This window comes from Motacilla alba, chromosome 1A, assembly GCF_015832195.1.
Source record: "Motacilla alba alba isolate MOTALB_02 chromosome 1A, Motacilla_alba_V1.0_pri, whole genome shotgun sequence".
Classification (NCBI taxonomy): Eukaryota; Metazoa; Chordata; class Aves; order Passeriformes; family Motacillidae; genus Motacilla; species Motacilla alba.
Window position 1 is genome coordinate 37,086,160 of NC_052031.1, and position 27,509 is coordinate 37,113,668.

At 36.5% G+C, this 27,509-nt stretch overlaps 1 protein-coding gene across 1 annotated transcript in view; it reads left to right on the plus strand.

Annotated features, from left to right (window-relative positions):
* Positions 1-27,509, plus strand: part of ZDHHC17 (zinc finger DHHC-type palmitoyltransferase 17) — a 63,291-nt gene that overhangs the window by 13,992 nt on the left and 21,790 nt on the right. The window contains exons 2-9 of the mRNA XM_038153123.1: positions 2,408-2,511; positions 11,021-11,143; positions 14,426-14,503; positions 15,862-16,006; positions 19,574-19,638; positions 20,926-21,088; positions 25,535-25,660; positions 26,891-27,033. Coding sequence (XP_038009051.1) covers positions 2,408-2,511; positions 11,021-11,143; positions 14,426-14,503; positions 15,862-16,006; positions 19,574-19,638; positions 20,926-21,088; positions 25,535-25,660; positions 26,891-27,033 — 947 coding nt within the window. The remainder of the gene's footprint in view (positions 1-2,407; positions 2,512-11,020; positions 11,144-14,425; positions 14,504-15,861; positions 16,007-19,573; positions 19,639-20,925; positions 21,089-25,534; positions 25,661-26,890; positions 27,034-27,509) is intronic.

Here is a 27,509-nt window from a genome sequence, read left to right on the forward strand (position 1 = left end):
GAAATGATGTTCATAAAACTTTGGGGATTTTAGGAATTGTTTCAACTATTCCTAAATGTAAAATTTGAACTCAGCTCTCTCAATGAATTATCTTATCTCTGGCTTATCTAGTAGCTGGGGGAAAGAAAGGCTTGGTTAAGCTGTTGCCTTTTTCAGCTACAAAGCAAAGCTATGTTTCTGAATTGTAAGAGGATTGGTTGTAACATGAGATTTGGATGACAGCAGATGCCCTGTTACATTTTTAGGTTGTCTCTCCTGTAGAGATGGCAACAAAGCAGCCTTCCTGCTGAGCTGGCAGTGCTTATTTGGTTCATCTAGGTAATTTTTCACACTAGGAAAGAAAAATTAAATGCTGCAGAATAGCATTGTGATCAAAAAAGATATAATCTGCTGATCATTTAGGTACTGTGTGAAATGGAAAAATTTGGTTTTTCGAAGAAAAGTCATACATAAGAATAAGTCCATTTTGAAAATGAAGACTTGCTGCACTAGTAATCAGTGTTAACTGTGCTCTGGTTTTGAAGTTCTAAATGCTTCAAATTCTTGAAAGATTTCTTTAGTGTATAAATTTTCACAATTTTTCTAACTATAAGTTACTGTATTCATTTAATGTAACAAAATGTATTCAGTGCATTAGAAATTCTTACTTGGATTTGTTTTCCTCCTGTCTGGAATAGGCATAGTGTATGTAATGAATACAAACATGCTGAACTGAGGTTACTCAGTTTTTACATAAATATTGAGAGTTTTCATATTTGCAACTAGACTAATTTCTTGACAGATTACTCTGAAGCTATAACTGATATCCAAAGCTTTTAGACTTCTGCCTAAGTGGTGCTTCAGCATGTTGAAATCTAAAAATACTTAAAATGTGGGTTTCAGACTTAATTTTTTTCTAGCCCCATTAAAAGAGATAATGTGTATAATAATTTTAGAGTAGAAATAGTTATTTTAAAGTAGCAGCCAAGATGAGTAACATCTGAGGGTTAGAGGGCAGTTCACTTAAACTCCCATGCATTCAGTGGAGAGCTGGGTAATGCCCCAGGAAGCAAGAAAACACTTTGGTTCACTAGCCACAACTGGGCACAGTATGAAGTCATTTCTCATTGTGCCCAACATCTCCTTTTGCAGAAATTACTGCCCAGCTGAGAGAACATGAGAAATAGGAAGGCCTGTTCCTACTGGCAATTGGAACTCTCCCTAGCTGTAACACGGCTCTTAGTCAGTTGAGCTAACAGGGCAACATACACCTCTAGGGAGAGGTAGTAGTGGAGATTTGTGACTATGAATCCTTGTTAAGGTTGGGCGCACTACATGATCATTGTCTTGACTCAATTATCTTTATTTTAAAAAAAATTAAATCTCTGTAGTATAATAATGAACAAGTTGATTGCTCGTTTCAGTGACTAAGTGTAAGTTGGAACTGTTTTAATTAAACACCTTTCATAAGGTGTTTAAAAGTTTTTTTCAGGTATAGATGAAAGATGAAAATTCTTCTAATGGAAGTATATGTTGGAAAACCGAAAGTAAGCAATACATTTTAATGAAATCAAATGCATTTTGATCTGAAATGCATTTTTAGAACTTCTAGATGACTTGCTCCTTTTTTTTTTTTGCTTTTTCACCCATGTTGCAGTTTTCATGCTTTTTAATGTAGCTATGCTGCATTGCATGGCTGATGCACAGAGGCGATCAGCTGTAGCATCTGCAACAGAGACAAAATTGTCCAGAAGATGTATAAAATTAATTGTTCAATTTCAGCTTGCTGAGCTTTCATATGTCTAAAGAAAAACCGTATGTTTCTGTCCTAGTGATATGTTAATAGTGCTTGAATATAGATTCCACCAAGGGAAGCACTGAGCCTGGAAGTGTTGCCCTTCATCAACAGAATTAAGTCAGAAAGCTGTATCTGTCAAAGAACAAGTCATGGTTGTGCCATTTATTTTTGAGACCCGCAGCTTAAACATCCACAGATAACCTCTGCTGTTTGAAATGCAACATTTATTTGTAGTAACAGAGTGAGACATCAGTTTGTGGCGAATAGCTTTTCGACATATGTTATGTTGCCTTTATAAAAGCAAAGTAAAGCCAGCCAAAAAATAAAAACCCAGAGCCAATAATACCTAAAGAAATTTGTTCTTAGTTTTTGTTTGCCTTCTGTAAAAATACAAGTAGGAAAAAAGTGTAGGATTTGACAGAACCCTGTGATTGCAAGTTGTATTTTCTGTTAAGTGTTTGAAAAGTGTACTGGGGCGTATGGTGGACTGCTTTCCAAAATGTAGACATGCACCTCTCTTACAGCTTTGTAATACATTGAATTGAGTACTGGTTTTAGTTTTGCTTATGAATTTTTTTTCTCTGAAACTTGCTGATTTGGGTGTTCTAAAAGCACGTTTGTCTTTTTTAGGAAATAAAACCTCAAAGCCATTACAACCATGGATACAGTGAATCTCTTGGACGGAAAAGCCACATTGATGATTACAGCACTTGGGACATTGTCAAAGCCACACAGTAAGTTTATTTTTGAATGTTAGATTTGTCTGTGTCTGTATCAGTTAGAAACGGTAAAACAGGTTGTTTTATTTGTGTAAAGTAGAAGATAAACTGTATTTTTCAATCCAGTAGTGGAAGATTTCAGAAGTAAGCTCTACAAAATGACTGTTATGACACATTTGGGATCACTGGATAAAAAATACGGGAGGAATTGTGGTAAGTTGTATATATAGGTGGTTGCTGGACAGACTGGTGGAAGAGAGAATGGTACTGATGTTTATTTTCCATAGGTGATGATAAGTAAGCAGACAACATTTATATGCAAACATAAAGGTTTGATCAATTTATGGATTAGAAAGAATGTGTCTCTAACTTCCATTATCTCTGATTCTACAGTCAGTCCTACTATAAAACGGAGTTTAGTACTGAAAGAGGACTGGAGGAGTAAACTGAGTGCAGATTTAATCACTCTCTTTATGCAGATGTATTACACTAATTTTTTGTTTCACAGTCCTTTAGCAGACACTAATTTACAAGACTTTCCAGAAATTTGTTACAACACTATTTTTCAGTTTGCTACCGTTTGCCATTCAGAAACCATTACCACCTCTTCTTCAATGAGCTGAGATAGTTCTGTAAGATTTTTATTATTGTATTGTTCATTTGAATGCTTAAATCATTATGTATCTTGCAGAGCTATTTGCCTTTTTCTTCCTAAGAGAAGATTTTTCTTGCATTTTTTTCTTTAAAAAAACCCTGTCTGAACTGAAAGCAGCTTTGCAGCTCTGGATGTGACACAGGTCCAGTTTAGGCATAGGAAGCATGTACTTTCCTTCACTTCTTGTTTTGAGCTGTAAGGAGTTTAGCTTCCTGAAACAGATGTCTGACTCTGCTATTGTTGCTCTAAATACTTAATAGTAGCACTGCAACCTATAATACTCCCATTAGGGTATTTTTAGAAATTTAAGTATTGGCACAATATCAAACTAGCTGTTTCTTGTAAAAGTATGGAAGTGTGTTTGACAGCCCAAGTGGTTTCACAAGTTACCTACTTCTATTCTGGTATGCTCATTGCGTGTTTGAAAACCTAAAATATCTTTGTCCCTCTTAACTCTCAGATTCAGGCTGATCTGTGCTTTCATCTGAGTTGTTACACTCCTTTTCCTTGCTCTCCTCATACGGGGACCAACAGCTCTGAGTTGACATCTCACCACAAGGACTGCAGTTTCATATTGTAGCCCTAATGGCTATTATTGCAGGGAAGGGGGACTGTCAACATGATCAGGTTGTGGTATCCAAGCAGCACTTCTGTGACTTGAGGGACAAATCACAGAATAAACTAGGTTGGAAAAGACCTTTGAAATCATCAAGTCCAACCTGTGACCCAACATTACCTTATCAGCTAAACCGTGGCACTGAGTGCTTCAAGTGTTTTTTAAACACTTCAGGTGACTCAACCACCTCGCTGTGCAGCCCATTCCAACGCTGAAGCACTCTTTCTGTGAAGAATTTTTTTCCAGTCTGTAGCCTAAACTTTCCCTGGTGCAGCTTGAGGCTGTGTCCTCTTGGTTACTTTATTTAAGCATTTACTGAGTTTTGAGGGCCATGTTATAAAAGGTGTCTGTCATAAAGGGAAATACCTCTGAAATTTCAGGCAGAAAATAAACCCACCAAATATCATAAGACTTAGAGTAAAATAAATAATGCTGCTGCTATATTAATTCAGTGTTCTTGAAAAGATAAACTTGTCCTACTAAAATGACATAGCTGTTTGCATTTATAGAAGCAACTTATCACATCCATGTAGAAAAACAGGTGATCTTATTGTCTACCCTTTGTCCTCAATTACTAATATTCACTGAGATTGAAGTATCTGCTGATTTTTCCTTACTTTTTAGTTCAGTGCTAATGTAAGAAAGATGCCACAACATTTTTTTTAATAGGGGCCACTCATCAGTCTCCTAGAATTCTTCCTCCAAGCCGGTCAGTGAATTCAAGCAAGAGGTAGCAAAATATAATAAGAATTATTTTCAGTCTCTTGGTTTGGACGGGTTTTTTCCCCAAGTCCAGTTTCTCCTGGAAAAAATAATTAGTTATGTTATTGTTCCAACATACATGAAAATTGAGAGCATTGTTCCTTAAAGATTATGGTGAGAAAAATGGGATGAAAACATGTAAAATTCATCTATATTTAATATATGCTGTTTGAGTTTAGAATTCTATTTTGACATGTTTTTATTGACACTAGATTACACAGAAATAAAACAATGTTAGTAAAATACTGTGCTCGGTTTTGTTTCTCAGCAAGGAAAAACAAGAGCTCGCAAACTCCTCACATTCTTCCATAAGTATTTGTATGTTGCCTCATATCTTACTGAACTGTTTCAGTGCTTATTCTGTACATTGGACACAAATTAACATGCTCATACAGTACCACCTACAAATACAATAACTTCTTATAATCACAATGAGATTTCATATAGGAAACAGTGGTTAGGCTCATTGAAAAGAGTTTATTGGCATTTGTATTTTTTATCCATTATGCTCCTCATAAGTTCTCACAAAGACCTGGGGCCCTAGGCATATTTTGTATCAAAAATAGTCAGTCTCTGTTTTTTATTTTGCAGAAACTTTTGCTGGAGTAGAAATGGTAGTGTTTAGTTTTAGTACCTATTCATACAAAGAACACTTTTCACTGGCTTTGTTGTAAATGTGTCCAAGAGCATCTAGAGAGCTTTAAAAGTTGTACTGTCTAGGCCCTTCATGTTGTAGATGTTAGAATGTGTGTGTAATTTTTTGCCATCTTATAATTGGTTTCAGCAAAATTGTTTGGTTCATAGAAAGTCTCCACTGTGTTTCTGAAAGGAGAAGCAGGCCACTCATCTGTATTTGAAAAATTATTTTTAGAGGAATGGTAAAAAAAATCATCCATGGTTGCCTTTGGTTTTGTTCCACTGTTATATTCAGAGTTCTCACTGAAGCTCCAGGGAGGGAATAGAATCTTGTTTAAAAAAACCAAGTGTTTTAAAAGTGAAATTTAATGGTGATATGTTGGGTACATTTATTTCTATGGTCTGGCAGCAGTAGCCATCTGTCATCCAGGGCAGCAGTCATAACTTTTGATATGATGTCTTTTAGGATGAGAAACTGAGAAGTAGCCTAAGTTCTCATGTAGAAAAGCATGTGATGGGCTGTCACTAGGAGAACAAAATCTGAGAGACATTAATCCTCACATTGTATTCTTCTGTTCTCTTGAGAGTGAATAGACACTTTCTGCTTGTAGTGAGTTTGATCAAATTCCAGCTTTGTTGAAAGTAAGTTAAATGACCATTATGAACGTGGGTATTAAAAATTAATGGTATTAATAAGTGCTTTTGTGACATCTGGAAGATTGATTCCTTGTGCTCAAGTGTTATGATTTCATTATCTCAAGATGAACTTTTCTGTTAAGTTTTATTCCATTCAAAATGAAGTTGTGTGCATTGTGAAATAGTGCAGCATGAAATATGAATTATGTTGAATTTTGCCAAGGGAAAAATTGTTAAATACATGCTTTTTTCATGACTGTTTCTCATCAGTCATAGGGTAACTGATTTAAAAAAAAGTATATATGGAATAATTAAAATTGGTAAGGGCTGGCCAAAGGAACAGTTACTCCTGGCTCTTTTCAGCTAGTCATAGGAGAGAGTGGACAGACTGTGACACAGGTATACATCCATTATTCCTGGTTGTTTGTGCCCATGGGGTTGAAATGTACCTGACTTTCATGTGGAAGGGTGGGACTTTTTTAACCACATTAGTAATATCACCACAACTGTCTAGACAATTTAGGGCTTTGGAACAGTATTTAAGAGCTGAATTTCTTATGTCTTTCAACACTACTGTTAATGGTCTATTAAGTAGCTCTTGAGTCAAACCTTTTCTGTTGAAAACAAAACTGTCTTACTGTTAACGCAAAACCCCTGAGAATGTATTAAAGGCTTTGTTAGTATTTACCACCATTATTCAGGGGAATGAGATTTCCAAAGAGGAAAAAAGATCGTTTTTCTGTTAATTGCGTTTCCAATTCAAACAGCTTTGATTTGAGTTACAATCTAGCAAGATGAGGGAGTGAGCTCCTGGTTTACCTGCTCTTTGTTGGCATGGTGATGTGCTCACTGTAGAGAGATTCCTTGCTATTATTGTGGCCAAATCTAATGTTAATCGTGCTGCAAAGCTGGCAGTGTCTATTTTCAAGAGTCTATGTATTTGTAGACAAAAGGATAGAAAATGGATTACATATTTAAAATGCAAAAGGCAGTAGGGTACTGTTTTTCAAAGTATTAAGGTCAGAATATCTTTAACCTGTGATGACAAATAAAATGTTACAGGTTAGTTACTGAAACGGCTTAGAGATTGCAGTAGCAAAAGGAGCTTGCACAATGGTATTTTTGTCCTGGACTAATCCCGTTTCTTTCAGAACAAGACAAACTCAATAATATGCTTTAATTATGCTCCATATAGATGTTTATAGCATGACCCTCTAGAATTCACTCAGATGCTGAATATTTGTTAGATTAATATATCGGTGTCCTGTGTGGATTTCAATCCTACTCTCCATTACCCTTGAAGGGCATAGAGCCCTTTATAACAACATCACAAGCGTGATTATGCTGAGTGTCTGAAATAGGTGACTGTCATTTTCTAACCTAACAGTGCATCGTGAACCTTTGGAGAAGGCAAGGTGAAGTCAGCTGCAGCAAATTGATGGAAGACTGTAGGTTGTTTGTGAGAGAAGAAGGCTGCACTTCTGGGACAGATCTGGAGAAACCATAACTGCAGCAGATTCAGTGTTTTATTTAATTGTAGAGAGCCTGCTGTTTCCAGGAAGAGAAGCAATTGTTGTGAATTCCTAACATTTTTTGCAGGCAGATTTTGTCTGTCCTTAAGTCCTCTTCTGACAATAAATTGAAGAGTCATAAAATTATACCTTGTGTGCTGCTTCTTTAGTAAACAATTATGATTGTGTTCAAAATACTGAATGTAAATTGCTAGAAACAGACAAACTGAAAGTGACTTAAATTTAAAAATTTCTGTATACTTCATTCTCAGTATCACTTTTGGAAAGAGGTTTATTTTCCTGTAAAGGCTGCTCTGGCAAAGTAGTACCATGTACTTTGAGTTGTAGATTGCCTTCTAGTGGCAAGAATGAGAAGTCTATAATGCTAACCCCAAAAAAGTGAATCCATTCCTACTATTCCTCCTTGTGTCTGAGGCCATGTCAGCAGTCTTTGCCCAGGGCCTCACCACAGTGTACGGGTGAATTCTAGAAGGAGGTACTTGTAAACATCTGTGGAGCATAATTGGAGCATTCTATGGGAACTGGCAACAGCATTCTGCATCAACAGGCTGCAGGGTCACTTGTAACAAATTTCCTTGGTTTTCATACATCTTAAGCCAAGTCCTTCAGAAAGTAGCATCACATTTTCTGTAAGACTGGAGTTTTGCTTTTAATTAAATAACCTGACAAATAACCCCTCCAACGTCCTCCCCACAAAAACTGCCAAAGAATAATCGCTTCTCTTCCCCCTTCCCCTAAGACTGTCAGGGGGTGTCTTGGTTATTCCTATCTTGGCAACATGGCCTAACAAAAACTTGGGTGGCAATCAAAGGTTACTTTCAAGTAGGTTCACATTGTGTAGTCAACTGGATAGGATACTCATCGTAAAGCATATGTGCAGTCTGCCATAGCTGGCCAACAGTGATGTAGTGGTTTAACTGCTGTGCAGATGAGCCCTGCACAGCTGCTTTCTTGCTTCCTTCTGCTGGGATGGAGAAATTGACCAAAAGGGTAAAGATAAACAAAGTTTAATACATAAAGTAAAAGCTGCACACACAAGCAAAGCAAAAAAAGGAATTAATTTGCTGCTTCCCATGAGCCAGTGAGTGTTCAGCCATATCCATGTAATGGTTCCTTCGGAGGGCAAGCACCTTCACTCCAAATGTCCCTCCTTTGTCCCTCAACTTTTATTGCTGAGCACACTGCCATGCAATATTGGATATCTCTTTGGTCAGTTGGCATCAGCTGTCCCTGCTGTGTCCCCATCCAACTTCTTGTGCACCCCCAGCCTGCTCACTGGTGGGGCACATGAGGAACAGCAAAGGTCTTGACCCTGTGTAAGCACTGCTCAGCAATAGCTTGAATATTAGTGTGTTAATTAACACTGTTTTGCTCACAAAGACTAAACACAGCCTCATAGGAACTACTCTGAAGAAGAGTAACTTAATCCCACCCAACACAAATACATGTAAGGAAAATCCTAATCCATTTACATGAAAGCTTTATATGATTGCCTCTTGCATTTTATAGGAAGTTAAAATTATTGAATCCTTGTGTTCTTTGTATCTTTCCAATAACTTTGAATATCTTATTTTAAAAATTCCTACTTATTGTTTTGTACTGCTTACTTAAGCAGGATAAGAGTGAGCTAAACTCAGCCTTGGGCAATACATTTTTTTAAATTGGTGACTGTTAAGACTGATAACAGAGCTTTGGTGAATTATTTCTTACATAATGGTTTCAATTTGTAGTTTAAGTGAAGGCAGCAGGCTATCTCCAGCAGGAAGGAGTGTCATAAGAGCTGACTGGAGTAGAACAGCTTGTCAACAAATGGTTGCTTTGCCATTCTGTATGAATCACTTTCCAGGCTGCCTTCAGACACTGTAATATGGCAGTGTGATACTGTACTGTAGGAAGATCAGAATTTGCTGTCTGGTTTTGGAAGTTCTTCTTTCCCCCATTTCTCCTCCTTTCTCTTGACTCCTTGTTCTTGCCTTTTGTAGTCCTAACCTGTTTCAGTGACCCTTCCAGCTGACGTGAGAAGTCAGGAATTGTATGTATGTGTTAAGCCATTTGTACAGGTACTCATCAGGCTGCACTACTGATCTAAACTAGGATTTGGTAGATGGTGTGCTTCAAGGCTGGATTGACTTAGAACCTTACCAGTTTTCCTAGCAGTTATGTTTGCCTGAGTATGTGTATTTTGTCTAGCTGGTTGTGTATTTTTAAGTTATCATAACCCAAATATCTTCTTTCCACCTGCCTCAGTGTATTAAAAAAAAGCTTTCCTGTCAAAATTGTTCACGGCTGCTGCTTTTTTACTTAGTCTGGAGGACCACATTTTATCAGTGTGTTGCCAGTTGGTATATACTGCAGGCAATAGTCTTTGTTCTGATCTCTTGTAATGTTTGAAAAGATAATAAGTATGACAGCAATTTCCAGCTCATGCAGATTTCCAAAAAAATTGAAAACAACACAATGTAAGTGGGCTGTTATGTCTAGTAGTTTTTTAATAGTGTCCAACTAATTTCTGTGCTTCAAATCTGTAATAGGCTTAGAAAGCATTCCTGAGTTTTGTTGGCTTGAGTCATTTGATCATTCATTATGGGAGCACCATCCAGATTGAGGTTCCTTTCAAATACATGAAAGAAAAAGTAAGAATGGTAACCACCCTAGGAAGAAGGTCTCTGCGTCAGTTATGCGAGCTGATCAAGTGCAACAGAAGACCCTTTTCTAAGGCTGTCTCTTTTGCAGAAAGTAGAACATAGAAGCAGCATATGAAAAACTTAAGTCCCAACTTTGAGAGGCTGTTAAAATTCTGTTTTAGCAGAAGGTCAGATATCACAAGGCATTGACCTTGATTTCAAGGCATTCCCACATTGTCCTCATTGAGACATGAGCAATCGCTATAGGATGTACAGATTTTTGAAATGTAATCTTTACTTGCTTTTCTGAATTATATTTTTGACACTAAAAATAGGTGGTAAAACACCTTAAACATCAAGGCAAAAATTATTTAATGTTGGAATTACTCCTACATTGAATGCTTAAGTGATTTTTATGCTTTCTGATTTGTTTCAACTTTCAGATATGTGCACAATATTTTTTTTAAAAGGCAGTAATCACATTTAATAGTTCTCTTTAATACAAAATTTATTCTTCTATTAATGTACAGAATTTAAAGTGCGCTAAAAAAGAAAACTATACTAACTTGCGTCAGAAAGATTGCTGTTTGTTGTCTTGAGAAGAAAAATGGGAGGTACTTGAGCTGCTTGTGTTTGTAATTGGCTTGATGATCTTATCCTCTGAATTTTAGGAAGATACTGTCAAATCAGCTGACTAAGTTTTATTTGCTCTTCAAGAGCTGGAAAGGAAGTGGAACCAAAGTGGGAGAAGGAAATGTTATGGAGTCCCTGGGAAGTGAACAGTTACTTAAATTTAGTATTCTACTGGTAGATATTTTGCCTTGCTCTGCAGTACAGTTTTCTGTAGACAAAAGTTTTGTGTAATACCTTGATTTGATTAATGTCATTTTTCCTATTGGAAGCTTCTCGTTGCAAGACATTTGTAATCATTTAGGAAAAGAAAGTAAAGTTTCTTCTTCACTTCTCTTCTGTTGAAGGTTTTGTATTGTGACCAAAGTATGGTGTTTGCTGAATGCATTTTAATCTAAGGTAGCATTTTGACAAATCTTATTTGATTTTCAAGGTATGGAATATATGAACGATGTAGAGAGTTGGTGGAAGCTGGTTATGATGTTCGACAGCCAGACAAAGAAAATGTAACACTTCTCCACTGGGCTGCCATCAACAACAGGATAGATCTGGTGAAGTATGTATTACACTTTAAGTTACACTTTAAATTTAAAATTAATTATGTCCTTTAAAATGTTGATTTCTCTTTTTAAGACAACTGAATGTCTTTAATGTGTCTAATTTGTCCTTTTTTCCTTGACAGTATGTCAAAGCTCTTGTCCATTAATGCATCTCTACCACTGTGCCGTACAGCGTTGCATTTTCTTCCCACTGTTTACTAGCGTGCATGTAACTACGGGTGTGTCTAACTGTATCTAAAATTCCCCTCTCTTGATGCAGTTCTTGCACTTCAGATTCCTCTGTCTTTAGACGATCTTGTTTGGGTTTTTTTTGTATCACTCACCTTATTGTATGCTCTCCCACTCTCTTTTTTGCAAGGCACTAGTTTATTTTATTTCCTCACGATTAAACTATTTAGTGTTTTTTCTATTTGTTCAAGCCGATCACGTCTTTCCCCAGGTGTTCTCAATTTCTCCATTATGTGCAGTGGATAATTTCATTAAGTATGTTGGCTATTAAGCTTGGTACTGCAGAGATAAAGTTGTTTACTCTTGTGGTACTAGATCTCAGTGTCTTGTTTAGTGAGTGTTGACTATGTAAGTTCTTTCCAGCTTAGCAGCTGGAAAGCTTAGCAGCTTGTCTGTCAGGAGTGCAGGCTTGGAATTAGACTTCTCTTATTTTTAGTATTTCTTCATCCCATCTATTTAGAGACTTGAGATTCAGTGTACAAAACAGTGAAACTCATTGATAAGGAAAACTACAGAACCTTTGCATATTTCCGTAGAATCAGGGATGAGTGTCTAGAACACCATTCTGTTTTCATAATTACACTGATCTATTGGTAGCTCTTCAACTCAGCTTTGTAAAAATGCAAAAAATGGCCTTATGTCTTTACAGTTACTTACTTCCTATAGTAGTTCTCCATCCCCTGTGCAGAGCTTTCTCCAGACAAGGATTTTTCTTCTACTTTTCCTTCTTCAAAGAACAGTGGCTGCATGCACTTTGATTCCTCAATCACTGAATGCAAGTTGAGGTAGTTTTCAAATGCCTGCCAAAGACTTAGTGATCCTAATGTGGAGATCAGTGGAAGTATTTTCTTCTTAAGGCGACCTCTTAAGAGATCTGCTTGCTTGAGTATAAGTAGTTTGCTTAAATAGAATTGCATGCCTGGCATCTTCTATTGGAAGCTTAGATGACTCACTGAGAGTGGGATTGCCCAGTTCTTTCTTTCTTCAGGGACCTTCTCACCTAGCACAAATTTCCTTCTGCAAGATCTGCTTAGACAAATAGACTAAATTCTCAGTCTGGTTTTGCAGAAAAATCTTACCATTTTTGTATACTGAATCTGAAATGCAGTGATAAATCTTAACCAAGTCTCAAAACACTCTTGAAGAAACATAAAATGTTATTTCAATGCACCATCTGGCAGGAGATTGTCGCCTTGTCTTTTCCCAGTTGTCAAACTGCAAGTTCTTCCTTCTAAATAAAACCTACTAACCAGTAAGCAGTTCTGCTGTCAGTAGAATCTGAACGTATTCTGCATTTCTGCAAGGACCAGTGTTTGAATGAAGACAATCTGTTTAGTGTTCACCTCCCCATGAGTGGCTGTCACATCAGAGAGATGAATCCAAGCTTTGACTGTGAATTTCTATGTGCTTTTTATCTAGACAAGATTTCCTTTGGAGCTCCTTCCCAAGGGGGAATAAATAGCTCTTCAGTTTGTAGCTGATACTTCACTGTAAGAAAATTACTTTTTATTTCTTTACCATATAATGTGCTTTGTGTTTTCACCTAGGTGGAACAAAGACTTTCACAAAATCCTAGGTTTTTCTCCTGAAAATATAAAAAAAACTTCTGCAGAAAGATGTCGAAGTTTTGTTCTTTTAGTGCTGGAGACCACTGGAGTGGACTGTCCTTTCGCACTGTTGTTGTTTTGTTTTTTTTTTTTTTTTTACTTTGGCAAATCTGTTGAAGTACTTGATTGTTTCTGATGGCTCTAATGCAACTGTATAAAAGCTTTTTCTTTAGATGTGTTTAGTCTGACATGCATTTTTCAGTTTCTGTTCCTAAAGGTTCCTAAAAGGGCTGTTTTTGAAATTTCATTCTCTGAATCAATAAGCACTCCAGAAAATGAAGGTAGTTACTTAAGAGTAATGTTTTTCAAGTTGTTCTGTTTGTTGCTTGCCATGTCTTGAAACACTAGCAGAGTTTGAGATGGCAGAAATTCAATGCTGATGATTTGAAGGACAGCTTGTGTGGGTGGGAGAGCAGTGTTCATATATACCTGACAGGTATTTTCAAAGTGAAAAGTCTGCAGGCACAGACTACAGACTACTGTTTGAAATGTGCAAACACTTACAAATCTGTAGCTAGGTATAGACAAAGAGTAGACAGTGGTAAATGAAAAACTAGGAGCCTTCCAGGATGGTCTGTATTTGGAAACAATAATTTCTTTATAAAGCATGCATTTTCTTTTACAAAGAAAAAGTAATATTGCTAGTTTAGTGTCCCAGATAAAACAGCAATGACAACAATTCACAGAAAGATTACAAATGACTATGAATATGAATTGTTGCAGTTAAAAATAGGTAACTTCTTTTGTTCTTACAGGTAGCTCATCTTTTTATAAATGTTCTTGAGGGAAAAATAATGTCTATCCCATCATTTAGAAATATTTTTTAAATACTCAGATGATTTTTGTCCTTTGATTAGTAACAATTGAAAAGTATGTAAAAATCTCAGTCCTTCACTAAATGTGTAACTTAAGTGTGATCTCTGGGACCAATGACTTCAGCAAGGTTATTCCAGTAATGATATAAGCTGCAAGTCTAATGGCATGTAATTTTACTATTTAGCCAAAATTCTCTAAAAATTATAATCTTCTAGCACCACAATCTTTTACCAGTAATTCAGAATTCTATTTACTGTAACAGCCCCATAATATTTAAGAATAGTTTATTAAATACTTCTGTGGTAGCACAGTTTGTACTACTGTACATACTGTACATTGTCTATTGCAATTGTTCTGTTTTACCTTAGAATAAAATTAGGAAATAGCATAATTTCCTGTTTAAAACACTGTAGGAGGCATCTCTAGTTTCCCAACCCATGTCAGAAATGCAAGAAAATTGAAAGTGTATTCATGACCTCTAAAAAGGAAGATGTTATATGAAGTCAAGAAAAGGTTCTAGTCCTCTGATCTCTGGCTGCCTATTTTGCCTACAATCAAACATGCTCACCTGTGTCCTTTCTATTTAACCAAAACAAGCAGTAATGTTTACTATTTCTGTTATTCCAGGTACTATATATCAAAAGGTGCTATTGTTGATCAGCTTGGAGGAGATTTAAATTCTACCCCACTTCACTGGGCAACAAGGTAGGAGAAAAATCTTCTGAATTTTCTTCTCTCTTTTTTTTTGCCTAGCATGGAGTAGTGGTGGTTTTATGGAATTGTTGTGTTTTATGGAAATACTTTATACTAGAATTAATTCACTCTTTGATAACTGGGCTCACTGTGAATGTAGTATATTTGAACTAAAAGAGCTTTCAGCATATGTTTTTTTCTGATATAGAGGAAGATGGTTGCTACAGTAGGAAAACAAGTGAAGGCTATGCAACTTACCTTACTCGTACTTCTGAGATCTTATTTTTGTCAAGTCATCTGAAGTTCAGTGGCACTTTTGCAGATGGGTCGTAGGATGGTTTGGTGTGACATTGTCCTTGCAGTGTTCTATTGCATATGTGGATTTTTTTAAAAGATGTACTTAAAATCAGGATTCTTACGTAAAAGATGGCCATGATAAATGGCTGGAAAAATTAAAGACAGCCTTCAAGCAGTACCTGCTCCTTCAGACAACCACCTAGAAATAGGTGGGAAAGAAACAGTGTCCATATTAATATTTTTAACTGTAGATGGCAAAAGGAGACTTGGAAAATTAGCTTTTAGAAGATTTAATGTATCAAAATAATCTGTTTGCTAAATGTGACGACTTGCTTGTTAGCCTCTGTTAAAGATTTTAGCTTCCATATTTCTTTTTGTTACAGAACACAGTCTGTGATTCTGTGTTAACAGCACAAAATCTTAACTAAATTTCCTGGTGTTCATTCACACCTGTAATCAGTTCTGTGAAGCATTGTCTGAAGTGGCTTCTCCAAAACTGAAAAGGTCTTTTGTTAACGTCAGAAACGGTGTACTGACACTTAGGCATTGTGTCTAAAAGAAGGATATGCCTATGCTCATTAAGCTAAAAAGATACATAAGGTTTTAAGATAGTGTGATGGAAATGTAGACCTTCAGTTTTCCTTTTTCCCCCCTACTTTTGTTTTACTACAGTTTTTAATCCCCACAAAAAGTGAGAGTATCTAGCCAGTTTGACATCTCTTAAAATAGCAGGTTTCAAATGTAGTTTGTAAGAAGTCATAGTAGACTCGATTTCTCAATCATAATTTGAATTTTTGATTGACTGTCTTTTTTTGCTGTGCAGTACAGTTAAGCAAATTGCATGTGATGAGTGCACTTTATACATAGAATTTTTCATATGAATGAGTTTGCTTACTCACTTGGAGAATCAGATCATGGCAGTTGCTGTTTTTAAAGTATGAGTTAAAGTGTGGGAATTCTGATAGTGTAATTAACTGCCAAACATACTTGTTGTATTTCATTATTCAAATTTTAATAGTTTTCCTGCATATAGTTATTCAGTTGTTTGTTTTTTTGTGTTTTGTTACATTTAGACAGGGTCACTTATCCATGGTTGTACAGCTGATGAAATATGGGGCAGATCCGTCGCTAATTGATGGAGAAGGATGTAGCTGTATTCATTTGGCTGCCCAGTTTGGACATACTTCGATTGTTGCTTACCTGATAGCAAAGGGACAGGTAAATTTTAAGTAATACCATATTTAAATAGATTCTGCTAAATTTTAGAGTAAGAACACAGTTGAAACTTATACCTGTCATTAAGGAGATGCAAAATATTTGCTTGAATAAATATAAAAATAATTCCATGTCCTTTTTTGTAGACTACAGTGTTGATGTGCCACCTATTAAACTAATTTTCTGCAACAGTCATCTGAGTACTTTGGCTTCAATTCACACCTGCCTAATGTAGTACATGGAAATTCTGATTCTTTATTTCTAATGAGTTTAATCTCTAAATGTAGCAATGACAATGGTAGCAAGTGTTGTAGAATTCTTCAATGAGAATGAAACAACCCCAAACCTTCTTGCTAGCCCCTTATATTACTGCTAGATCTGTAAAGGGTGTATATAATGTGTATTCATTGCTGTTCTTGCTATGTCTCATCTTTCGTTCAAAAACTTGATCGTGGTTTTGCTACGCACTCTGCACTGTAATTTGTAGATTTCCTCACCCTTAGGCATGTGCCTAAAGCACAGATTTGATTTACTGTGTAAACCACATAGAAAAGTCAAAGCCCTCCTCTTGTATGACAGTCTTACTAATGCTGTTCACACTTCTGTGTTCTGCGTATTCTTTCAAATGCCAAGTGGGATATGATCAGATATGATCCAGTGAGTCATGTAGAATATGAAATCAGTGAGTTTGGTCTGTGTAAAACAAATACTTGATTTGCTGCAGAAAATTACTTACACCTCTACATGTGAAAAACCCCAAGCTATTGCTCCAGGCAGTATTCAGTTAGTATCTGTTTGATGAAACAGTACTTAGTGTATGATAAAGAGTAAGCTAGGCAAAAGAAGAGTCTGATCCTATTCTGTATAACTGCTGTTCTGTAAGAAATAATGATTGGAGAGGAGGATATTTTTATGAAGAGCAAGTTTTGTAATTTCTTCTCAAATTATGTATAATTGTAGGTGGGTTTTATGTTACCAGAAAAATCTTGCTGGTGTTATATAAGTGTGAATTTGTTTAAAGCATAGCATTAATAGATTACTAATAGCCTTTAAAGTATTCTACTGTGGTTATGAAGTCTCCCTGTGTTTGTCTTCATGTTTGTATACAGATTTGTCCTGTTTATTTGAACATATAATGCTTCCATTGAAAAGAAGCTGCATGTCTTTACATGAGTACATACATAAAGACAAAAAAATTGCCTTAAAATTTAAAACTGTTAATTTGAAAATGGCTCTTCTTATCAATAGTTTTTAAAACACTGATTTTTGTTAAATCCCTCAAATATTTTCAAGTATGATTTTGGTATTCTTTCCATGATGTAAATTTTAATCAATTTTAACAGTAATTTTTCACAGTGCTTCAAAAAGTTCAACTTGAAAAATTATGTATTGATTTGTATGTTTAAAATCTAGTAATATCAATAGCATTATAATTCCTGAAATAATTGTTCTCTAGCTATATTACATACAATTACAGAAACTTTAGTTTATCTAGAAGCTATGTGAGATACATCATTCTATTTTTAAATTTTCCTTTAATTAGTACTCAGGTCATTAATTTCTTCTCTTTATTTCTTGGTGGTGCTGAAATTCAGATTTGGAAACTGGAACTGCTTTTGCTTCTGTGGGCTTACCCTATATATTGCTACTTATTTTCCTTTTGTCTTTGCAGAGACCAGCTTCCCTTATACCCAAAGAGTAGGCTAGCCCTTGTTCTGAACTTAATTCTAGTGTGGCAATGACAGCTAAATAAATGTCAAAATGAGGGTCAGTGTAGGCTGTTGCGCTGTGTTAGTTCAGATCCTGATGCCTTTGTGGATAAGTGTGGTCAAAGAAAAGCCAACTTTCACAATGGAATAGAGGACTGACAGATGGATTAAGAAATTGCTCCCAATTGCTACCTTGTCCATTTTTCAGACAGAACTGGAACCCAGCTTCAGTGTTGCTGTTTCACTTTCTTCTGGGCTGTAGCAGCCAATGGTAAAATCTGCAATCTGAGGCTTGAGTACAGCTCTCCAGCTTCTGGAGTGTGGTGAAGGGGAAGAACTCTTGATCAGGTGCACTCTGGCTTTGATTGGAAGTGAACCCATTTTCATGGCAGCAAGTACTACTCAGCCAAGAGGCAGCAGTGGCTGATAGATGTTGCTTTTTGTTTAGTCATGCCTCTTTCTGAATTCTGAAAGACTGGTACCTTGCTGTATCAGAATTTGAACATGTTGTTTGTGTCAGTAGGTTGCCTGGGTCAAAATCAAGCCTGCTACAGGTACATGATATAAATATAATGAGAAATCAAGTAACAGAATCTGTAGCACAGTTCAAGTTTAGGTAAGACCTTTATTAAAAAATGTGGGAAAGAAAAACTGAAAAAGAGCTTGAAGGCACTTAATAATGTGCAGTGTACAATTTGACTGCTTGCAATTGTGCTTAGGCTACCTAAAATGCCAGAGGCATATCAGGAGCTTGCATACACAAACATTCACCTGGAATAAGTTAAGATACAGATGTGGTATACAAATGGGTGAATAATGTGTTCTTATCCTGTGCATGTGTCAGGTAACTTATTCACAGATAATGAGTGACAAGTAAGGTTGCTTGTAGGGTAAAATTATGTAAAAAATATTCTACTTCTAAAATGATCATTTAACTATTTCATACTCATAGTTCAACTATCACTTTCATAGTTTAACTAGCACTTACTCATCAAGTACTTTTTTTTTTTATTCTCAGAGTTGCAATTTTTTGTATGTCAACTAATGTCTCGAGCTATGTAGGGTCACCTTAGCTATGGCTTAGAAGTAGGTGGCATCTTGGTTGAGAGATGCCAGTGTAGTACCAGCAGCCGTGGTTACTTTGGTGCTGTGATCCATGCAGTGATTTTGTTAGTGCTGGTCTGTGAAATCTGCCCAAATGTGCTTGAGGGTCTAATCTGCCTCAAAATATTTAGGAATTACCAGTTTCTCTAGGCAGGAGGGGAAAGAGATTATAGATCAGTTTTATTTCTGAGGAGGTTGTTTTTAGTAATGGCTTTTTTTCAATCTTAAAATTCTCTGGTGTCCATTAACTGGATATCCAGATACCATTGGAACTCAGTGAACTAAGGGAAATTGCTTTGCAAGTGGAAAAATAGGTGCACCTACCATTTAGGAGGATGTAGGATTCAGACAGTGGTATTTATAGTAATTTATCAAGTATTGGTGCATTTTTTGAAATATTGGTGCATTATTTTAGTTTTCTTCTGCTTTTTAATGCCATAATACAACACCTGTATATATATATATATATATATATCTTTATTGTTGAAGATTAATAGTAAGTTAGAAATTACCGGTCTCACACAGCATGATTGTTTCATAGTTTGCAAAATAGATTGGAATAGTTATTTTTTTGCAATGGTGGTGTTAATGTTTGTTTTCATTTTTTAAATACTATTTGAGTGCTAAAAGCTTGCCAGCTTTCCTTCCAGTTCAGATGATTAGTCTTGGAACACTGCTTCTCATTGCAAACATTGCATCTGCTAGATCTTGAGTATGCTTACTTACCTCACCAACTTTTTTTTTTTCTTTTTTTTAGGATGTAGATATGATGGATCAAAATGGAATGACACCTTTAATGTGGGCAGCTTACCGAACACATAGGTAATGCATGCAGTTTAGACTTTATCTTAGTGTTAACCAAGTGGCATGTAGTAGTGACTGGTTTGGGGAGTTTTTGGAAGTTTTTTTCTGTTCTTTCCACAGTTGCCATTTTATCTTTCTTCATTTATGGTTATTATGAATTTATCCCAGTTAGTAGCTCAGTCCCACACAGCCACTTCTTCACTCCTGCCAAGTGGGATGAGAAGGAGGATCAGGAGTGTAAAAATGAGAAAACTCATGTGTTGCAATAAAGACAATTGAATAGATAAAGCAAAATGAGGAATTCATTTGTTACTTCCCATCAGTAGGCAGAAGTTCACCCATTTCCAGGTCAGCAGGGCTCTTTTACCTGTAATAGTTACTTGGCAAGCAGATGCTCTAACTCTAAAATGTCCTCTCCTTCCTACTTCTCTTCCCCAGCTTTTATTGCTGAGCACACTGCCGTGCAATATTGGATATCTCTTTGGTCAGTTGGCACCAGCTGTCCCTGCTGTGTCCCCATCCAACTTCTTGTGCATCCCCCAGCCTGCTCACTGGTGGGGCACATGAGGAACAGCAAAGGTCTTGACCCTGTGTAAGCACTGCTCAGCAATAGCTAAAACATCCCTGTGTCATCAGTACTGCTTTGGTCACAAATCCAAAACACAGCACCATAGGAGCTACTGTGGAGAAGATTAACTTGATTTCAGCCACGTCCAGTGCAATGACTTTTTTCAGGAGAGAAGGTACTATGAAGAAGTGCTCACTAATCCTTCCTGTGGCGATGACTGGAAAAAATGGATAAAAAATAACACTTCTCCAAAGAACAAATGTTTGAATTAGATTCCTCTTTGGAAGGCCCTGTCTCTGTCCACTGTTGGGAGGGACACAAACTAGCTCTTAGCAATACTTGCTCTTGCCAACATTCACATCCTATTTTAGTTTCATCTTCTAGATTGTGAAGTGGAAACATAGCATGTTTTGAACTTTCATTGTTTAAGTATATAATCGTGTGCACATTTTTACAAATCTGTTAGTAGTGTTACATTTTGGTAAACACAAAGCTAGAGCTGTAGAACAAATGTTTCTTGATACCCCAGAATGAGCTGTCTTAGGAGATCCTTTAAAGTCAACAGAATAGTGATTGGTTTTGGTGGAAAGAGATTTTGTCATTCACAATTGACAGCAAAAAATGTCACTTTGCTATTACGTAGTGTATGATGATCTTCATAGATACTGAATGCATCAGCAATAAGTTTGGATGTATTTGAATTCATCTGTAGATCTAACAAGAATTTTCTTTTCTAGTGTGGATCCAACACGATTACTACTTACATTTAACGTGTCGGTTAATCTGGGAGACAAGTACCACAAAAACACAGCATTGCACTGGGCCGTGCTAGCAGGAAATACTACAGTTATTAGTCTTCTTTTAGAAGCTGGAGCTAATGTTGATGCTCAAAATATTAAGGTAAACGTTTGGTCTGGTTTAATTGTAAGTGGTTTGAGGCAGAAATAACAGAGATTATGATAAATCTCAAGAATTGGTTATTATTGTGGGTATAGTGGGATCATGAAGATGGAGCAAAAGCAATGCCACTAATGTGTCATTTGGCAATTTTTTTCCTAAGAGTGATGCATGACCACTAGATTTGCACCATAAAAGATACTCAAGTAAATTATTTAACAATGATTATACGTAAATATAGGGGAGTGGGGTGTGCAATTAGACTGCATGTGTGAAGACTGGTGTGTTTGGATGCAAAATTGGAAACCTGACTAATTATCTTCTAGTGAAATTCTAGGATGACTGTTTGTTGGAGTGAGATGTGAGATATCTCAGTCTTGTCCAGGGAGCTGACAAATGCTCTAGTCGGTCTCCCATGCCAGTAGGCAAAAGGAGGCCTGAAAATGCCAGTAGGAGTAAAATAAGCAAATGGGCTCTTTTTATGCATGTGAACTTAGCTTGCCTGATTACCAGAATTTCTTAACTGTGAATCTAGATTCTGTACTAGCAGAGCCCATCTCCAGCATATGTTAGACCAGCAAAACAGCTCTTAGAATTTCTGCCGTAGACTTGGAATTTCCCTAGCCTTGGAAGATGTGCCTTTGGAATGCGATTTTGTCCATTACTTCCAGATACTCTGTATATCAAATTAGATGCATTTTGCTACCCAAGCTGTTTCATCTGTGGTGTCAGAGAAGAATTCACTTTTAGAAAAAGAATTCTTTACTTAGTTTCTCTTCAAATATTTGTACTTTCCACTTAAAAAGTGGTACAGGCAGAGTGGTTATGCTTGAAAACAGAGTTTTAACTTAATTTAATTTATTTATCCTTTTGCCATTTTTCCTACTGATTTAGATGGCCAGTGCCTATTTTGCTTGGCCCCAAGTGATAGAAATATATGTATTAAAAAAAGTGCACATCAGTTACCTTGGAGAGCATGGAACAGCCTTTTTAAAGAAGCAGCCAAATTTTGCTGGCAGCTTTTTAGATCCTATATCCACTTCAGAATATCAGAAATATTCATAATCATTAATGAAAACTCATTACAAGGAATCATCTTTATACATGTTTAAAACAAATGATCTAGCCTCTTGTATGGACTGAGATGAAGATATATTAATTATTCCTGCTCTGTAAGGTCAGTTGTGTGAAGGAGTTATGATTATAGTCTCACTTCTTGTGTTGAAAAGCTATTTTCCTATGCCACCTATGGTAAAAAATTAAGGTATTTTTGTGGGAAAAAAATCGGTATGTCATACTTTACTTGTCTTGGCAGACTGATAAGTGTGGCAAGAGTTCGAAAGTCATCACTGAAGCTACATTTCTGGACTCTTATGAAATCTGTAACAAAAATTTCGGTGTTTGACTATATGAAAAAGTATATGCTAGCCTGAAGTAGTTAATGGTCTTGCCTTCTTTATTGACAGACAGCAGCAGTCAATAGAAAAATAGGTTTTCAAACCTGCTGGATCATGATATCTTTCCAGTCATGCCAGAAGATTTGTTTCTGGTTTCACTGACCACTGCCTATATTCTGCAGTGAAGTCTAGGTTTCTTGCATGCCTTCTCAGGTTCTTAGGATCTTCAGAGGGTCAAAATCATCTGAGCAATGCCAGTTTTGCCATCCAGCCAGTGACTTGATGAGAGATGCTGATTTAGGTGGTAGTAAATATATAGGAAATATAAACATTTGGTTGATTCTTAAAGGCCAGTAGAAACTCAGTTTGGTGCCCCTCCTTTGACTGTTCAGCAAAAGTTTTCTTTGAGCCAAAAACTAATTAAGTGTTTGGCTCATGTTTCCTCAGAAATGGAAGGAATTGTGAAAGATTTCTTTCTGATGCAGTCAGTTCCAGATTTCTGCAGCACTATTTAGTGAATTCCTTTTCTCAGATAGTCCATGGAATTGACCAGGAATGGTGGTAAGATAGCTGTGATTAAAGAAATGCATTGGCAGAAAGCTGTTCATCTTCTTCAAGTGATGAAGTGACTGAAATATTAGATGCGAGCTTTGACTTTATTGTTATCAGCTCTAGCCAGTCTGTGTTAGAAAGGCGCGTGCTGCTGGCTGCCTGGGTTTGGAACAAATTGGGACCAGTCATCTCGGTGAGATGTTCTTTACTTTGCATGACAGTTTGTGAAGTATTTGAACAATAGCACTCCTGTCCTAGAGCAAAGCTTAATACAAGCAGTTGAGTTAGTCCTGTTTTGTTATTTTCCCTCTTTTTGTTATGCTGTACAAGAAGTTAATATTTTCTGTTTGGTAGTGAGATACCACTTTTTTTTTTGAGAACTAGATCAATGTTAAAGTTGGAAGCTGTATTTCAGTAATCAAAATAGAGTGGGTTTTTTGTTTGGTTGATTTTTTTTCTTGAGGAAATTTTTCCTACCAGACCAGTAGACAGATTGGGCAGACGAGGATAGCATTTCCCAGGGAGCTGGGTTATCACTGGGGACTTGGGAAAACTTGTAAATTTCGTTTAAGTATGAGCAGAAACTCCTTTTTTTAGTAGAGAGATATAGAGACCTAAAAGAGCTCTTATGGTCTAAGAAAGATTTTTTTTTTTAACTGTAAGTGAATCATTTCTTGAACTTTTAAATGTAGTTTCTTGATTATGCAGTGTATCTTAGGCTTGTCCATGGAAGTCTACTTGTACAGTTCCCTATCATAATGGCTCTTCAGATTATTTTTTCTATCTAAATACTTTAAATGTGTATTACTGAAGCGTTATTGCTTGCTGACAATTTAAAGTGTGTTACTAGATTAAGTTCCCCAGTACATGTTTTTTTAATTTTTAAGGAAGTCAGCTATCAACTACTCCTGTAAAGACAAGGAGAATATTACAATGGCCAGATGATGAGAGGCATAGTCAAAGACTTCTTTAAAGCTCCCTCAATTTTTTTATCTAGGCAGTTCCTAGGTGTCTCATGGCCCTCTAGTGGAAGGGATGCTCAGCTGGACCCCAAGACAACTTCAGGATTTACTTGGGAGATCAACTCCCAGAGGGGATTGCTTGTCCACAGGTAATCTTTACAGTCTGGATATATAAGGTGATATTAAAATAACACCATCTCTGGAGTTTCCCAGATATTAGCAATTCAAGGTGCTATTAAACCTGTGATGAAACAGGCACCAGTAGTTTGATTTCAGGCATTTTTGTTGAGAATGGAGTTAATTTGATCTGTTTTTTTAAACATCTGGCTAAATGACTTTGAAGCCAAGTCAGAAGGTTATTCTTTTTTAACTGATTTTTTCTAGTTAAACTTCTCACACAGAAGATGTGAAAGGTCCTGTTAAGTAGCAAAAAGCTTCACCTCATAATTTATATTCTATGCTATTTACTCTCTTCAAGATTTGGAGCAAGACTTCAAAGGCAGAGATGACAGTTAAGTACTCAGTTCCCGTTGTCTTTCTATGGGATATAGGTAGCTAACTGCAGTTTTAAATCTTTGAAATCACTTCTGTCTATAGTAATTATTGCCCTTTCTGGGTAGTTTCAGTTTCTAGTACCTGTCTCACTTTTTTTTTAGGAGGGGGCCGAGCGATGGAGGATTCAGCCATTTTTCAAGCCTCCATGAATGATTTGTTTAGGAGGGGAGTTAACTCCAGTAGAAGAGAGGAAGAGTCAAATGCAAAACTGAAGCTGGAGGTACCTGCAATTGGTTGTCTCTTGCCTCCTCTATAATTTTAGACCAAGTCAATAACTTTTTCATTTAGTTCTCTTCCTAAGTGTTTAAAAAGCAATAAAATCAAATCAGTTTGGCAGGCACCTTTGGTCCCTGTATATTTCACTCTGTGTTTCTCTTTTGCTTCATCTGTCAGTCCTCTCTGAAAATATGGAAATAAAAACGTGAGCCATTGCTGGCTTAGCACCCAAACCGAAATGAACCTAAGAACATTAGGCTTGTGGGGAAAAAAATCCTAGAAGCATTCCATAATATTAGTAACTTCAATCTGCCAAGAGGCGGAGAATTAACTAAGAAGTCAGGCTTTAGACTTGGGAGAGTTTCTATGATCCAGTGGGTCACTAGTTCTTATTCTTTGCTTGATTTCTGCTGCCTGTCAATAGCTGAGGGGGAAGCACTGTCCTTCATTTATGGACTAGTAGACTGTGTGTGGAATAGTGAAACATAGATTTGTTCTCTGCCAAAGGCAACAATTGTTACTATCAGGACATACATCTTGTCAGCATCATGCATTTAATATGCCACTTACATAGTTATGAGAGAATGAAAAACCAAAAGGAATGAATGATGTTTGGTCTCAACTAAGCTGCAGAGCAAAAAGTATGCCAGAATGTAGCTAAACTGTTTTAAAATGTATTTGTTTTAACAGCCAATCTTCTGTTTCAAAAGTGCTCCAAATGCATGTTATTTTAAATTGGATGTTTCCCACATTTATACTCTTGACAGGGAGAATCACCACTTGATCTTGCAAAACAAAGGAAGAATGTTTGGATGATCAATCATCTACAAGAAGCAAGACAGGCAAAGGGGTATGATAGTCCATCCTTTCTGAGAAAACTAAAAGCAGATAAGGTAAGTAGTAGCATAACACTTGTGTTAATCAATCTTATGGCTGCTTTTGGTTTGGGGACCTGTGTGTTTGTTTAAAAGAAGTTCAGAACTGTGGTTTCCCCACGTTTCAGCTTTAAGGAATGTCTTTTTATTATGACTAAAGTGATTGCAAAAGGGAAAAAAGGCAGGAGGAAATAAAACCCCAAGCTTCCATACACTTTCTTTTAGTTTTTGTGCTAACTAAAAGAAAGCATTAGGAAAGTATTGTGTGGCCATGTATTGTTGGGGTTAGCCAAGACGTTCCACAACTGACTCTGAGGTAGCTGAGGAAAGAAGTGTTTTGGATATCCTGAACTCTGATCTCCCCTCTAATTATGTTTTGTTTCTTGTTATTGTGTTGAATGAAAGAAGCAGTCAGTCTTAGCAGTGTAAAGTAATACGTGAATCTCTAATGTGGAGGCCTTTTGCTTCTCAGAGTATTGGTTAATACTGCAGATAGGAAGAGGCCATAAATGAGGTTGTAAGGGTTAACATACTGCTCTAGCATGAAGAACTGTCCTCCTCCTATTGTTTGATAATTTAAAAAGAGTTAATGTTTTTCTTCTTAGTATCCATCAACACTCAGGCAGAGTGTTGTGCTGGATATTGAGTGTTGCTACCACTGATTTAATTTTTTGAAATAAAGATACATTGCATCAAGATGCTCAAAGTACTGCTACAGTCTGGGCTTGAACCGTGGTACTGTAATAATGCTGTGATTATTGACATGAAGTAGTTTGTACATTTCATTGTCACTGTACTTCAATTATTTGGAAAGAGTTCAGTGCTCTCATCAGGAGTTGTATCCACGCAGTGTAAGACAAAAAAAGGTCCTATCTTTATTTATAGATAAATATAATGTATGACTTAAAAACTGCAGGTACATGAGTAATAAAAATTGTCATATGCTGTGTGGCAGTTCATACACTTACGGATTTGTTAAAAAGAGCTAATGTTGCCTTGATTCTGGATTAGCAGCAAAGTCTCTAGAAGACAGTTCTGAAACAGTTATTCATTTGTGATATAATTTTAGGAAGGTTTATTTGCCTTGCAAATTCATTGGAGGTGTGTAAAGACAAGAAATGAGAAAAATTTGTGAAGATTTATCCCCCACTTTCAAGCTCCCTGAAAATTTAAGTTTTCATTACTGTCCTATTTATTATACAATCTGTTCCTGAAAACAGTTACTTACTGGTGTTTGTTTCTATATAGGAATTCCGTCAGAAGGTGATGCTGGGAACTCCTTTCCTAGTCATTTGGCTGGTTGGGTTTATAGCAGACCTAGACATTGATTCTTGGCTCATTAAAGGGCTGATGTATGGTGGTGTTTGGGCTATGGTACAGTTTCTTTCAAAGTAAGTGTTTTACTGGGACACCGTCTGTTTAGTGTGCATGTAAGAAGTATTTTGCTGACATCTTTATTGGATAGAGAACCTTAAATTTCCATTTGTTGGAATTGGTCTTTATTTCTGTGAAAGATCTTGTGCAACTATAGCTCCTATAATGCTCTATTTATTGTCTTGTGAAACCTGGAATTGTCTTGGGTGAATACTGCTGAGCTAACAGAAGCTAAAGCAGAACAGAAATTCAGTCATTATCCAGAGGAGGGTGCTGAATGTCTGTCTACAAAGAGTTATCAGCACGAATATTGCAGAAAGCAGGCAATGGAAAACTTACTATAAAGTAATAAAGGCAATGTGCAAGTGTACTATTAAAACTGCTTTCTCTCAATAATTTAAATGAACAAAAGCATCTAAAGATATTTATAGGGAGAAATTAAGTTAGAATCAGATTTGTTGTTGTGGAAATAAGTGACTAAAGAAAAAGGCTG